This window comes from Lissotriton vulgaris, chromosome 11 (assembly GCF_964263255.1).
Source record: "Lissotriton vulgaris chromosome 11, aLisVul1.2, whole genome shotgun sequence".
NCBI lineage: Eukaryota > Metazoa > Chordata > Amphibia > Caudata > Salamandridae > Lissotriton > Lissotriton vulgaris.
This window is the reverse complement of record NC_141699.1, coordinates 100,000,600-100,016,703: the sequence shown is the minus strand read 5'-3', so window position 1 is coordinate 100,016,703 and position 16,104 is coordinate 100,000,600. Positions and strand designations below refer to the sequence as shown.

At 44.8% G+C, this 16,104-nt stretch overlaps 1 protein-coding gene across 2 annotated transcripts in view; it reads right to left on the bottom strand.

Annotated features, from left to right (window-relative positions):
- MED15 (mediator complex subunit 15) overlaps positions 1-11,584 on the bottom strand; it is a 782,088-nt gene extending 770,504 nt beyond the window's left edge. For both annotated transcript variants that reach the window (XM_086942779.1, XM_086942780.1), the window contains exon 1: positions 11,412-11,584. In XM_086942779.1, the coding sequence (XP_086798905.1) occupies positions 11,412-11,479 (68 nt within the window). In that variant the 5' untranslated portion in view covers positions 11,480-11,584. The remainder of the gene's footprint in view (positions 1-11,411) is intronic.
- Positions 11,585-16,104: the final 4,520 nt, after the last annotated feature.

Below are 16,104 nucleotides of genomic sequence, written 5' to 3'. Positions count from 1 at the left end.
GAGTCCCAACATGTGTAGTGCACTGCCCAGAACGGTCCATGTCCATGTTCATTACGAGATTCGTGTCTACCCCTATAACCACCCGACGGTCAGGTGTGGACAGGACTTGCGTAAGGTGAGTAATCAGAAAGCGTTCCTGGTGTTAGTTTGGTGCGTAAATAGACGCAACTGTAAACTGTGTATGGCCCCATTGAAGCCTGACCCCTAGTGCTCTGCCCCTATGTTCGGGTATCACATTGGTGACGCTACCCTGGAAGACCAGGGTGATCAGAATAGCAACCCCATTTCTTTTGGATGTGTCAGAGGATCAATATTGTGGGGGAAACAGGAGTGAGCGCATGCGGTGCGTATCTCTGGCTAGTAGGTGGGTTTCTTGCAATAAGAAATTTCTCCCCCGAATGCTCCAAGTAGGACAAGATTGCTTTGAGTTTCACCGGACTATTAAGGCTCACTAAATGAATGTTATGCACCATAGAAAACCAGTATGCCCCAGCACCCCTCACTCAAGAAGCCTCAGTTGCGCCTAAAAGGAGGTAGTGAGGTGACCAGCTGTAGGATTCCTAATGCCCATGCAGCCCTTGCGAAGCGAAGGAGAAGAAGTAAAAGAAGAAAGAAAGAACCCTAGGTTCTAGATCTAGGTACAATTTTGAAATGCAATTATATAGCAAATTAACTGTCAGTTGTGTAACTTTATAAATGTAATACCCGTGCTTATACGCGAGATGCCGGTCTGCTTCTCATGTAAGATGGCTTCAAGAAAGGTCGGAACCCTATGATTGATAAACTCAGATATTCTTCAATGCTGGCCTGAGCTTACACTTGTCTGCGCCACACAACTGCCACTTCGAGGCGACTGCAGGAGGCAGGTGTAAGGAGACAGAGACATCTGAAGAGCAGTAACAGAATAAGAAGAGTGCACTTGCGGGACACACCCTGCAACACCGCTCACGAGAAGCACCCCAGAAGGTGATGCAACACGAAGGTGATGCAACACAGAGACCTACAAGTTCAGGGTTACAGTCTTTTGAAGTAAGGTAATAGCCTCCGGTGGAGGGCCCCAAGCTACACTAGTTTAAGGTGCAGGAAAAAGAGTCAGATTTCGGAAAAGGGTGTAGAAGTCTCAGGATGTGGATAATTTATTTCTAATAGGTGAGCACACTCTGGGTGTGTTATGATAACTGGGTAGGTAGTTCCTAATTGTGACTATAGGATTTGTTAGGGAGGGGCTGTAAGTTCTCGCAGGTGCAAAGCTCTTTTGGGGTATAGTATCTTACTTCCCATGGGCAGGCACTCGAGGAGCAAGCTTCTGAGAGGGGTCATTGGCTCTGTATCGAACACAAGCTGCGACGAGCACATTGCAGCACAGATACCTTGGACTTTAGTTGCCCAAACTGCAGTATAATGGTGGTATTAATCATTGTGCCCCTCCCCACAGCCTTTATCCTAAGACTGCCAGAATGCTGAGTCTCTGTTCTAATGCCGGCGTTCACTCTTCAGGCTCACAGCTCTGCTATCCTAGCCCTGATGATGGCACTAGAGTGCAGGCAGTGATGAGTAAGGGAAACCCTGATGCTAGGATGGCTCCAGCGCTGAAGCTGCAAGTTAACGGTAAAGCACGGCAGAAAGCAAACATTTTTTAAGTCACCAGCCTCCTACATTAAACACCAGCTGCTCACCTTTAATAAGTTTCTGCTTAGCCTACCTTTGTGCCTGGATTGCGAAAGCAACATCGGGAGCAAATCAATCTTTTTAAAAATAAAAAAAAACATCACCACACTCAGCTCCGTAGTGCAGCCACCTAAATTGAATACCAGCTGCTCACCTTTAATAAGTTTCTGCGAGGCTGCACCTGTGTCGGAGTGTGGTGGGAGGGCATCAGAAAAGATGGAAATAAAGCAAAGTCAGCACACTCAGCTCTATAGAACATCCACCTCCCTGAAACACCCGCGACTTGCCTGTTATAAGCCTCTGCCGAGCTCAGCCAAGCTGATCCGTGATTTCTAGAAAATAAACTGAACGCGGCCAGTGTACACTGTAATAAGTGAGCATCGCATGTTTGCGAAGTAAGTGCCACTGACAACATTAATGATTCAGAAAAGGGGGTGGTGATGAACAGAGTGTCTGAATTAAGCAGACCACTCTTACCCAGTCCAAAGATCAGGGCTTGATCCATCACCGTTTTTTAGCTCACTGCACCATCCCAGCTCAGAACTTGGCTATATGCAAATTAGTCTGACCCCGGCCCAGTGCATCATGGGAACAGGGCAGACCAAACTACCAAGCCAATTCTTATACTGGGAAGGAAAAAAGCTACCGGGGACCGGTTTCTGGCATTTCAGCCGTCTTCGGCCCGGCTTGCTTGAATCCTGATGGTGCAATGAGCAAGGGACTCACATCTGAGTATACCCTTCCACGCTTATGGTGGACAAAAATGATTCAGAAAAGGGGGTGATGATGAACAGAGTGTCTGAATTAAGCAGACCACTCTTACCCAGTCCAAACAACATTAAGGCAGCGCAGCCACACACAAATATTATTAGAAATAAATACAATGCCTCTGTAAAAATAACGACAAAAATAACAAGAACATGCATTCTCGTGGAATGCACACACAAAGAACCAGTCTGTTTATGAGCGCCGCGCGCCTCGTTAACAGCGCCGGGTGCCCCTCTGCAGACTCTCCCTGCATTCCAGAGAGGCGCGCAACGCGATCCGGTCTGCCACGCAATGCTGTTGAGACAGGACCTGGCCGCGCGCACAACGTTATCCTATGGGGAAACGCTGCGCGCAGCCAGGTCTTGTCTCACTTCAGCGTTCTCAGACTGCTGAGACGCAGACTATAGTTCTCGGCGAGAACGCGCTTTCAGAACGTTATTAGCAGAGACCTAAAAAGACTGACCCAAAAGAGCTACCAAATGCTGCATCCCAAATAAGAACCAAAACTGCAAAGTCTCAAAACTGCTACACAGCATGTTAAAACAATCTATTTCAATTATGCCAGTCAGACGCTACATCCAAACAGAAGTGAAATGTCAAAGTCAAAAATGGCATAATAAAGAGAAAGCCCTGGGCACCTTTAGTGTCTGACATTGCATTATAAGTGTTGCAGAAAACATTAGGTCCAGCGCCTCTTGAAGATCCTGCAACTCAAATATGGAGACAAATTCATTAAAGTTTAAGGTCCCATTCCACAATATGAACATGCCATCACCCCTTTAGCCCAACAAAACTTTGACTCAAGATCATCTTTTTCAAAAAAGAATATTGATCTTCATGCAGTATGAAAGGGCACACCCATCCAAAAAGGACAACACCTAAATCCAAAACTGTGATCACAATTATTATCACATGGCCATAAAGAAGCACACTACAAAAGTCAAATAAAACATACACAAACTTTTTAACATATAACAATCATGTGTGTACCTTTTAAAGGCAAGTCAATTTAAGTAGCCCTGTACAAGTCTACTCATCATAATCAGCATTGCGCACGTTGCAAAATGTATAACAAATAGACATTGGGCCCGAATGAGAGGGTGTTAAACAGAAAAACTTGTTCACATTCACCACCATTCAAGAGATCTGGGTTAAATCCATCATACATTTGTGCACCATGCCACCCCAGTTTAGACCTGGCTTGATTTGCATATGGCTGGGTCCATACTGGAAAGGAATGGTGAGCAAAAAAACGATCACTTTAGGCTCAGAATTCTGTACTGGGGTGAATGTATGACATTGTTCTGCATTCTGACCATCAACTGTTCTTTTCGCATTGGTAATCTCCCTAAGACGCAGGAGAAACTTGCCCAGAGTCTTAGCAAGACTAGCTATGTGGGAACTTACAAAGAACCCTCATTTTGGGAGCACCTCTCCAGTGCCCGCATTTGTCTCAGAAATTCAGCCTCCCTTAATGGCCAGGAATGGCTTTTGAGACAGTCTTTCCTCGCCAAAGTGTGTTCACCCATGATGGACACATACTTGTGGCCATTTCCTTCAAAGAGCATGCTAATTATGGTGGGTAATGCATTGCCCACTTGGCACAGATAATTCTTTCAGTCTAATTCTACATCAGGCCCATAATTCTAAAACTAACAGGCATGCACACATCAGATGCCCAGTGTCAGTGTAATAGTCACAGATTTATAACCAGAAATAACATGTTTGATATCATAAGGTGTAAACCCACTCCAAAGATATGTCTAACACGCATTTCTAATTGGGATGTATTTTACAAACAATGGTGTTCTATATATACAAGCCACAGGAATAATGGCCATCTGCATTATTGGCAGGTGTTAATGAGTGAAACAGGTGTGTAAAATTGTCTAAATGTGTACAATGTGCTAACAAGGGTATTGTGCACATGTAATATTCTATTTTATTTTTTTAACTGTGCACATATGCCTTGTGTGATCAGATTCTGAAGGAGTAGGTCAAATAATCTCAAATTGTACATTAAGGCCATGAGTGTGTCTGATTTAAAAAAAAAATATTCACATAGCTTTTCACCCTACCATGGTCAATAAAATCCATACAAAGGAGTAGTTAAAATAAACATGTATTATCCAGTACCCAGAGATCCCATTTAGTGAATGTGTGCATTACAAATGCATATGCTGTGTTGAACGCACTTTATGCAATAAGCATATAGTAACAGGACATGCTCCTGATTAAGATGCAGCCAGTGTTTGAGTACACACGCTCAATGTGGCTAATACTGCTTTCTACCTTTAGGCATGCACTATATAGATCAGCAAAAGACTAAGAATGTTCCATGTAAGAAAGTGGCTCTATATATACTGGACCAAAGTAAGGTGCAGTGTGTGTATAGAGTCCCCAGTCTCCAGAGGTATGGTAGAGGTTAAAGTTAGATATAATCTACTCTTTAAAGTGGTAGCTTGGTCGAGCAGTAAGGCAGTATCAGAGGACAGTGTAAAGTATTTGTTGTACACACTCAATCAGCAAATGGTCTCACACACTCAAGAACTGAACTCTAGGCAAATTGTTTTATATCAAAAGATATAGTTGTTTTATTTTAGAACCATCAAGGTATCAAAATATACTTTTCTCAATATGAGTGACTTTAGGTAATTACTTTGCAAATAGGCAAAATACTTTGTAAGTACAATAGCTATAGTGGTTACAATAGGCAACACAATTTCAAACACAATTTAAAGTTGAGCTCCATGGGTTTTGCCAGATAAATGCAATAGATTACTTTATGGATTACTGTTCTAATCATAGGACTGGAGCCTAGATTCTGTACCGGGACATAAGCTGTCAACAGTTAAGTAAAAGTGTTTTGGTTATAAACAGTGATTTTTAAAGAATAAAATTGTATTTTTAAAGTCGATACTTAGAAACTTTTCAGTGAAAATCAAGCAATGTTATCCTATGGGAAGGAATTCAAGTTACTGGTAAGTACAGTTATAATTACTTTTTTGGTTCAGTACTGGGCTAAAAGGTACAGTACTGGCTGGCTTATCTCCTGATCACAAGTGAGTAATTCGGATTTCGTTATTCGGCTGATTTTAGGTGAATATTTTAGCGTTTCAAAGCCCACACATAATTTTCAAGTGAAACCAGTCAATGTTAGCCTATGGAAGGAAAATGAGTTATCAGCTTTTAGGCAAGTACACGACTGGTAGAGTTAAGGTTCTGGGTATAGACTCAGGAGTCTCCCAGGGTTGGAAAGGTACAGTTGTTACATACACCCTCAGCGGCACAGGGGCAGTAGGGTGCAGAGAGAGTAGGCCCAATGCAATCCAACAGAGGGTAGGGGGCCTTTGATTGGTGGCTGCAAGCAAGCAGGCCACGTGGCTGTGGGAGCTGAGCTCCTGGTCACTTACTCAGGGCAAGTGGGGAAGTAAAGTAGGAGTAGTAGTTGTACTTTCAGCAGCACTCAGGCGGCTGGGTGCAGGGTGCTTTTAAGCCGTCGGACGTTCAATGTTATCCAATGGGAAAGTTAAAAAGGGAACAAAGGCTGCAGACTTGGAGAAGAGATTTTTCAGGTGCGACCACCTCTTTGCGAGGTAAGTTGGGATCTTGGAAAAGAGGTAGGTACTCCAAAGGAAGGTACAGGGTGCCACAGGGCTGACGTACGGGTGTGGGGGTGAAGGAGTGCAGACAAAGGCTGTGTAGAAGAGATATTAAAGGATTTCAGTATAGTAACGATTTGCAGCTGTCCAAACGTATGGGGGGTTAATTAATCAGTTATGTTTAAGTCTCGGCTGGCGAAAGCAGCGCGCATGCGCTACTCTCGTCATACGAGAGCTTCACGGAATCAATACAGATTCCAAAGCTTTCTGAGGCGGAGTTGAATCCCCGCCCATCTTCCTCATTCGCTGGCGTCATCCTGCATGCAAAACGCAGGCTCACGATTAAAAAGGAGGCTTCTTAGTCCCTCTTTGTTGCAGTCTTGTCTCCTTTTAGCTCCGCCCACCCATATTAGATCTCTCATTTGCGGCGTTACACACATTATCTGCTATGCACTATATTTTTCCCAACGCCAACAGCTTGTTGTAGGTTCCCGTGTTCCTTCGGGTCAGGAGACTTCCACTTCTCAGCGCATTCTGGAGGTTGTAGTCTTCGGTTTCATTGAACCAAGCGGACGCACCCATCTGAAGCAGATGCATTTAAGGCCACGACTATATCAGGGGTCAGGGCCGATGTTTCTGTGATGACTGTTTTGCGGTCTCCGCTGCTCTCTGGGATGATTAACAAAGCAGGTTGTGCTCTTGCCGTACAGATCGTATTAGTTAAGTAGTGCACACAATGCTGCGTGGAGTATGTGAGGCATACAACTCCACTTGTGACATTTCCCATTACAAGATGAAGAAAGGGTTTAAAAACACCAGAACGCAAAGAGCAGCTGCTGTATTGTACTCATGATAGAGACACTCAGCGTCACACTCGGGGCACAGAAATGTCACACATAAGATTAAATCCTGAGTAGCTATGCCCCCTGGCCTCTCGCATCGACTCTATGGGCCTTATATAATATGGCCAATACATCGGCCCTAATGGACTCGAGACGGGGCTCAGCAGGGTTTTGCTTCCGGTGAGGGTCCCGTTAATGTGTAACCGGTAGGTAGCTCAGCAGGGTTGACCACCACCTGCAGATTTCTGGGGGTCACTAGCAGGCTCCAGGCGTCTCTGCAGCGCCCCACCTTTAACTTAATGAAAGGCGAGACCTATTGCATTTGTAATGCTTGTTTTTGCAGGTCATTTATTAAAATTAGTTTCTATTTAGCAATTTTAGTTAAAAAATGTTGAAGTTGTATAGACTTAACTTAGAAGAAGCCTGTAGCATCTTCCTATGTAGGGCGAGTTGAGAGTTTCAGAAGTCCTGGGTGCGGGTGTATGGCAGAATGTGGAGTGTGCCTAGGTATCAGTGAGAGGCAGAGACCCAAAGCATAGTTCCGCTTGTTGTTTTAGGATGGATCTGGTGTAGTGGTTAGTGGGACAGAAAACATTACCTTCATTGGTTTGATGGAGAGAATGGTAATGAGTTATGATTAACTGTATAATGGGGGGGGGCTATGGGTGCGGAGATTGGGTTGGGAGCTAGTATGTTGAAAGGGAGGTTTAGGCCTCTGGGAACGTGGGTTTGTGCAGATGTGCTGGTGATAAGTGGTAGCTCCGTGATGAGATTTGTAGGTATGGATTTTTTTTTTTTTTATCCTCATTTGCCTGACCACCTCTTATTTAGCCTCCAACTGCCAACCACTCAATCCAGGTGCAGATCGAAATATTAAGAATAGAGTCCAGAGTTGCTTTAACTTCATTCCAAAATTGTGATATGTTGGGGCATTCTTTGAACATATGGATGTCTGAGGCTGCGATATGGCCACATTTATTACATTTCTTCCCTGGGATAAATTTAGAAAGTTTTAGCGGTGTAAAATATGCACGGTGAATTGTAAAAAAATTATTACGCCTAAGCCATGCAAGTTTGACACATTTATATAATAGGGTACAGGAATTCTGCCAGGTTTCGATGCTCTGGGCCCCCAGATCTGAGCCCCATAGTTGTTCCGGTAGGGTGAAATCTCCGTCTATCTCTTCTAGCAGGCACCAGTACCATTTCGAGACCTCTTTACTCCCTGCAGGTTGCGCTACCAATTTCTCTTCGGTGATGCTATGCTTCCCTAATGGTACCCCAGACCTGTTTGTTGCCTTAACCCAACTATCTAATTGTAGATACTTAATCCTCGAGAGCTCTATCCCCCGCTGCTCCCGCAAATCCTCCCAGGGCCTCAGAGAGTCACCTGTCAACACTTCTCCCCATGTTAGTATCCCTCCTGCTCTCAACGGAATAGTAAGCCTATCATCCCAGCAGGAAGGGAGCCCTGGGGATTCCCAGATGGGCGCAAGGTTGGAGTAGTATGACAAACCCAGGTTCCTCCTTATATGTGACCATAGCTTCGCTTGGGACATAAGAGTTTTTAATTTAACTTTCTTGAAGTATTTCTGTTCTCCAAACTTGAACATGTAGCCGTTAGTTGGTAAGCCAGCACCAATCAGCATTGCCATGAACATGATACCTATTGATGTGTTAGATGGCACTTTTAAAAGCATTCTCGAATGGGATAGTTGGAATGCCCACGCATAATATTGTAGATCGGGTAGGGATAGGCCCCCCTTTTCCCTCCTCCTCCTCAGCTTTTTCCAGGATATTCTTGCTGACTTATATCCCCAAACGAAGGAGTTAAGCTCTCTCTGGCATTTCTCTAGCGCTGTTTTATCAAATGCGAGGGGGATCGTGTTAAATAAGAAGGTAAACTTGGGATTTGTAGGTATGGATGTACTGTGCGATGTACTTGGGTGTTGTGTACTGATTTGGACAGGATGGGTAGCTACCCAGAAGGAGGGATGACGAGAAGTGTAAAATGTTCTATTGAGTATGCTGTGGAATCGTGGTTGGTAGTGTATCAGTGAAATTGGAGATAGAAGTGCTAAGGATAGTTATCTAACATGTGAATAAGGGAAGCCTGGGTTTCTAGCCGTGGCATTTGATGTGCTGGTGTCATTTGCAATGGTGTGGTGTGTGTACAGTACGGAATGATATAGGTTGCAATACATATATATATTTATTTATATTTGTTGTCTTGGAGGAGGAAGGGATGTGTGGGTTTGAAGTACTTTGACAGGAATGCACAGTTTGGGGGGGGGGAGTGAGCGAGGTGGTGGATTGTTGTGGTAATGAGAGCAATGCAAAATGGACAGCTAGGTAGGCTATCTGAACACACAGCAGAAGAGGGCGGTGGAAGATGTGAGTAAAAAAAGTGGGTGAATAGGGTACGAGGTGTACAGAGGAGGGGCATAAGCACAGTAGTGTAGTGTTTAGAGCGCTAAGTATATCAAGGGAGAAGGAGCTTTGAGCAATAGAGTGGTGAGGCCGATTGATACTTAGCAAGTTTGGTAAGGCAAAGACATAGAGCTATTTTAATCCGGTGAGGAGACATTTACTAGGTCAGGATCAAGAGAGAGGAGGAGAGAGAAGGCCAAGATAAAAAGTTGGACAGGGGTCAAAAAGGAGCTGAAGAGGAGGAAAGGGGTGCAGGACCACAAAAGGTAGGACGGAGCTGCGCATTATTTGGGCAGATTACTCGAGGGTAGAATGTAGTGAGCTATGAAGGGGAAAAGGCGTGAGAAGACAGTGAGTGGGAGATTAACAGGATGAAAGGTTATGTTGCAATGCTGGGGGGCGGTTGGATGCCCCCCCGATACTATGTTTGAATGTGAGCTCGAATCCAGGTATGTTGGTCAAGTGTAAGGGAGGAGCAGTCCGATTTTATACGAGATTTTGCGCACGTTGGGTGTGCATGTGTGATACAAAGTTCGGCAGTAAGAGGGCATGGCGGGTCGCACACAACAATTATTAATTGTTATGTCACATATGATATAATGGCTCTTTTGTAATGCTTACAAGGGGAGTTCACGAAAGAATATTAAGATGGGTGTACATATAACATTACAACACAAACTCTTGTCTGGAAGCATCTAACATGTTGGGAAACATACGTGGCACTACAGATAGTACCCATGGCTGTAGATAACACACGAAAGCTTTGCCAGCACCAGTGACAAGATAGGTCATACATACACTTTGCTTTTCCCTGAATAAGAGCAAATAGATATAGTATTGAGTCGGGTTGTTATTTATCTGTTTCAGAATTCCTGACCTAAGAAAACGAGCACCATTGAGGTAGGACTAGTTTTCCCCCCCTTAATCAACAAGTGACACAGCTATGGTCGTCTCTTGAGACTGACTTTTGTCTGTCTTCTCATTCACAGCTACGTGGTCCTGAAGAGAATTCCCTTGAAGAAAGGGTTTTCGAAACGCGGAGACCTTTGTATACAACACTAGGACGTTCTTAAAACACTAAATTGTTCACAACCATTGATCTGATTTCCTGTGTTGGTTGTTTTTTGTAAATACATTATGCACAAATTCATGTCAATTGATTCTATGTGTGTTATAATGTGTATGCATGGTTGAATGTTTGTATTGAGTGCAAGTAGTGTCGTCGTGAATGAATGTGGAGTGAAATAAGCAATGTATATAAATATGTAAATTTTCCACTAAATATGTTTCGACTTAAAAATTGAAATTAAAATAATTGATTTATTCTGGACCAAATAATTTGTCTCAAGACTTACTGTTTAATTGAGTAGGTCGTGTGGTCACTTCTAGGTCCCCATACCAAGTAATAGGCAATATTGGTGCTGGTTTTGTTTTTTGCATACATACATTTATAACAGGCTATATTTAGGATTCTTTAAGGCAAAGTGGCTGTACACATGGAATTACGGATAGCACATAAACACCCTTATAGAGGCCAGCATCAATCACATGACACTAAATGCGTCCTGTAACTATGACATGTAATGCGTCCTGTAACTATGACATGTAATGCGTCCTGTAACTATGACATGTATGACATATATGGCATGCAACACGCATGACACGCAGCACATAAGGCACAACAAGTAATACTTGTGGCAGACAGCACCTATCACGCTGGGTGGGGGGTGGGGGGGTGCACAAGGATAGCGCAACATAACAGTTTCCGTACCAGGAAGGCAGCATATAGGCATGACAGCCAATATATAGTTCCTACACTGAGAGCTGCACAGGAGACCGGAGACTAGCACTCGGGACATAAATCATGTATGACAATTATGCCGGATTGCGCAAACAATACGATGGGCACACGATAGCTCCCTATATACGACTTATCGCAAACAGTAAACGCTACTGGTGTGCGAGCACTCTGCCACGGGAGCTGCGTGAGGCCGGATGGCGGGAGTTTCCTGCCACTACGATCTGTCTGGGCTCTAAGTTTCCCCGCTCCTCTCCAGACTGTCTCTTTCTTCCCCCAGGGCCCGGTGTCCCTGGCACTCACATCTGGCTGACCAGCTTCTGTCTGAAGGTCGTGCTGCGCCAGTCGGTTTCCTGGCTGTTCACGTCCATCTTCAGCCCCCGCAGATGCTACAGCTCACAGCACGGTGCGCCCCCCGCCGGAACTCACAGCGGACAAGGAGACAGAGGAGCGAGGGATGCTGGGAGGGAGCGAGAGCCAGAGCGACGCCTGAGGAATGCCGGGAACATGAGTACTACTGCTTGTCAGCGTGAGCTGGGTGACGCACTGTTGCTTGCTACTCAGCGCGAGCTCGGTGACGTTCTTCACGCTATCAGAAACACTAGACAAGGTACTGCAAATATCCTCTCACCGCAAATCGCCATCTTAGTTGTATACTGTTAATGCATTTTTTATAAAGCGCGGACTTTACCCGAAGGTGTCAGAGCACTGTACAATAGAACCAGTTACGTTACATGAGAGAACTGTTACAAAAATGGAAAACAACAAAAATAGTAGGCCATAAAATCAAAACAACGCAGCAAAAGGAACACAATATGAAACACAGCAATCACAGAATGTACTAACAAAAATATAAATATATATGACAAATTTACAATGACTAAAACACTTCCTAGCGAAAAATAGCAGGTCATAGATCAAAATAACGCAGGCAAAAGGAACACAATATCAAACATAATTAGCACAGAATGTACAAACAAAAATATAAATATATAAAACAAATTTACTGACTAAAGGACTTCCTGGCGGGGTCTGAGAAGGAGGGAATTAGTTCTGAAAGTGTCTTTGGAATAGAAGAGAATTGAGGTCTGCTTTGAAGATCTGGATGGAGATGATGTCACGGAGCAAAGGAGGAAGCGAGTTACAGAATCTCACTGCATTACCTGAGAACGATTGTGCCATCAATTTTTTAGGTCTCGCTATTCCAATCCGCAATGAATGAATAGCGAGAATTATAGGGTTGCATCAGGAAAGCTAAACCAGCCGGGGGATTTCCACAAGTGCATGTGATCGTGAACGCGCATCCGCCTGCTGGTTTAGCTTTCCTGATGCAACTCTAACCGTCACTTCAAAGGGATCCGCTCCGCCCCCTGCTGCACGCGCTTTCCATCCGCCTGCCTCGCGCGTCCACATCAAAGCCATCTGTTGCTTCCCCAGCGTGCTGCTCGGCCTCACTAAGAAGAAGGAGGCTTCCTTGTTCCTGACATGCAAAACTTTCCAATCCAAGATGGACTATTTAGTTTCCAGTTCCCGTTGTTTATTTGTGTGTCAAAATCAGCCGTCGCTGTATCACAACCCACTTGAAGTATGTCAGCAACATCAGCACCCCTCGTGCATTTATTTTTGTTCCTGTCTTTTTCGTACGATCTCCCGCGTTTGTATCTTTTGGAATTGGGTTCACTCCAGCTGAGTTGCCACACTGTACTGAATGGTCCCGAGTTCCTTCAGGCCTCCTCTGATTCTTCAACCTTTTACAGCATTACTGGAGGTATTTTCTGCAATTGGGCTTTTTGACCAGAATCTGAGGACCTTCGCCAGACACGGATTCCTCATATATGTAGTTTGTGTGAAGGGCGCAGTGGCCTTACGTCGGGCAAGCCCTTTCATGGCCTAAGGAGTTCTCTTGCCATTCAGCGCTCATCAGGAGCTTCACAAGGAGGTGTTTACATATGCGAATGATCCCACTGCCATGCATGACGCACTACTAACAGCAATATGTAAATTTATCTCTTGGCAGTGTTGAAACACATTCCAAAGGCAACAGCCTCGACATGACTCTGGGCGCATTCAGCACTCAGAGGCTTCTCCAGGAGGAGTCTGCTCAGTTCTGTATTATTATAGCATTACTCTGAACACAGAAAGTTCATCATTTGGGATACGATTACAAATAAGTGCCTAACACTACATAAAAAAACACAACACTCAGCATCACTCAGCGCAACCCGAGCATCACTCGGTACAACCCAAGCATCACTCGGCGCAACCCCAGCATCAATCAGCACCACCACATTATCAATCAGCAGAACCACAGCACCACTCAGCACCACCACAGCACCACTCTGTACCACCACATTATCACTCTGCAACACCACAGCACCACTCAGCACAAGCCCAGCACCACTCAACACCACCCAGAACCACCACAACACCACCACTGCATCACTCATAATGACCACAACTGCTCTCTAAACCACCACAGCATCACTCAGGACCACCACAGCACCACTCAAAATCACCACAGCTTCACACAAAACCAGCACAGCACCACTCAGCACCACCACAGCATGACTCAGGACCACCACAGCACCACGCACAACCACCACAAATTCAATCAACACCACCAAGCACCACCACAGCACCACTCACCACCACCACATTATCACTCAGAACCACCACAGTATCACTCAGTACCACCACATCACCACTAAGCACCACACAGCATCAGTTAGCACCACCACAGCACAACTCAGAACCACCACAAAACTACTCAGCACCACCACAGCAACACTCAGCACTCCACCCTACAAATCCACCCTACAAATCCACACTACAAATCCACCCTCCAACACCAACTACACCCTCCACCCTCCAAATCCACCATCAAACAACAGGCTAAAAAAAAAACATCAAAGTTTCCTAATGCGAGACCTATTGCATTGCAAATGCTTGTCGTTTTTGAAAGAGGGAGGCTCAAGCAGGAATTTTTCCGCATCCCGAGAAGGTCTTGAGCCTCCAGACAATTTCAGTTTATTCGCCAGATAGCAAGGGGAGGAAGAGTGCAAAGCTTTGTGGGTGATGCACGCCGTTTTGTAAATAGCTCTAGCCTCGATGGGAAGCCATCGGAGAGAAGACAGGATAGGAGTGATGTGGTCACTTCGTTTGGACTCTGAAGTGAAGCGGGCTGCTGAATGGAGGACGGATTGGAGGGGGGAGAGGTGAGATTTGGGAAGGCCCGTCAGAAGAGAATTACAATAATCCAGTCTAGAGAGAACTAGCGATTGGACCAAAGTTTTTAGGTCATTTTCTGAGAAGAACCGACGAATCCCCTATAGAAGGCGCAGCTGATAACGCGCGCTCTTGGCAATAGAGTTGATGTGTGAGATTAGGTTGAGTCTTTTGTCAAGAATGACACCTAAGGATTTAGCGCAGTCAACAATGACGGGTTTACTGTTGAGTAAAATCAACTGATCCATCCAGGATTGAACAGGAGGTGGGGAGAGAGAGCTAGATAAGAGGAGGAATTCCGTTTTGGAGGGATTGAGAATGAGTTAGTGAACTAGCATCCAGTTTTGAAAAGAGTTGAGAGTAGAGTTGAGTAGTGAGAGATCATGAGAGGAAGACACCTTGAGGTAGATTTGGGTGTCATCCGCATAGAGATGGTAGAGGATTCAAGATTTTCTTAGGAGGTTCCCTAGTGGTTCAAGATAGAGATTAAACAGAGTGGGAGCATGGATAGAACCTTGAGGGACGCCTTGACCAACCACCAGTGGAGACGAGAGACTGTTCGCAATCTTGATCATTTGGGATCTGTCTGAGAGAAATGAGGCAAACCATTTGAGTACTGTGTACTCCACGCCCATTCTCTGTTGAAGAGTGTTAAGGAGGGTGTTGTGATTAACAGTGTCAAAGGCTGCAGAGAGGTCAAGAAGAATCAGAAGGCACGATTCACCCGAATCAAGTATATGCAGCACATCGCCGATCACTCACAGCAGGGCTGTTTCAGTGCTGCAATTTTGAATAATGCCAGACGGGAACATGTCAAGGAGATTATTGTCCATAATGTGTTGGGAAAGTAGTTTTGCAATGCATTTCTCTGTGATCTTTGAAAGAAAAGGGAGATTGGTGATGGGGCGGAAGTTATTGAGGTCGTTTGCATCTGCAGAGGGTTTTTTTAGAAGACGGGTAACCTGTCCTGTTTTGAGGACAACTAGGAGGGATCCTTGACTGAGGAAGAGATTAACTAGCCTGGTTCAATAGGAGAGAGTGTTGGTATAGAAATCAATGGCGTTGACACTGGGTATGGGGTCAGAAGAATGGTTGGAGGGTTTGGTTTCAAGGATGCATTTGAGGAGATCATCTTCCGAGATGGCGGCAAAGTTCTGCCAACTGACTACAGATTTTCGCTCCTCAATGGGGGAGGGGTGTGTGCCCTGGTCCACCAGAGATTTTACCTATTGATCAAAGAATATAGCGAACTCAGTTGCTTTCTTTGAAGCATCCTCAGGTTTGATGGTTTGGGGAGAACAATTTGGGTTTTTGATGAGGTCGAAAAGTTTTTTGGGTCTGTTTTTAGCTGAATCGAGGAGAGACCTGGAATGTGATGTTTTCTTCTGGAAGATGTGCTTGTGGTATTTGGATCTTGCTGAATGCAAAAGAGAGAGGTTGGAGTTGGAAGGAGATTGTCTCCAATGTTTCTCCAAGATTCTAAAGGTTTTTCCTTTCGTCATAGAGAGCTTTATTGAACCAAGGAGCTGATGGGGTGGGTCTTTTCCTTTTACTTTGAAGTGGAGCTACCATGTTGATTTCGACTGCAAGGATTGAGAGGCAATGGGGGGGTGAGATCGTTGACATCCGTATTGGGGTCTAGACTAGGAAGTGAGCGCATAGCAGAATCACATAGGGTCCCAAGATCAATATTTTTTGTGTTGCGGAACCAAGTAGAGGCTCTTTTAGGTTGGCCGAGAGTTATAATGTGAAAGAGGTGAAAAGGTAAGGG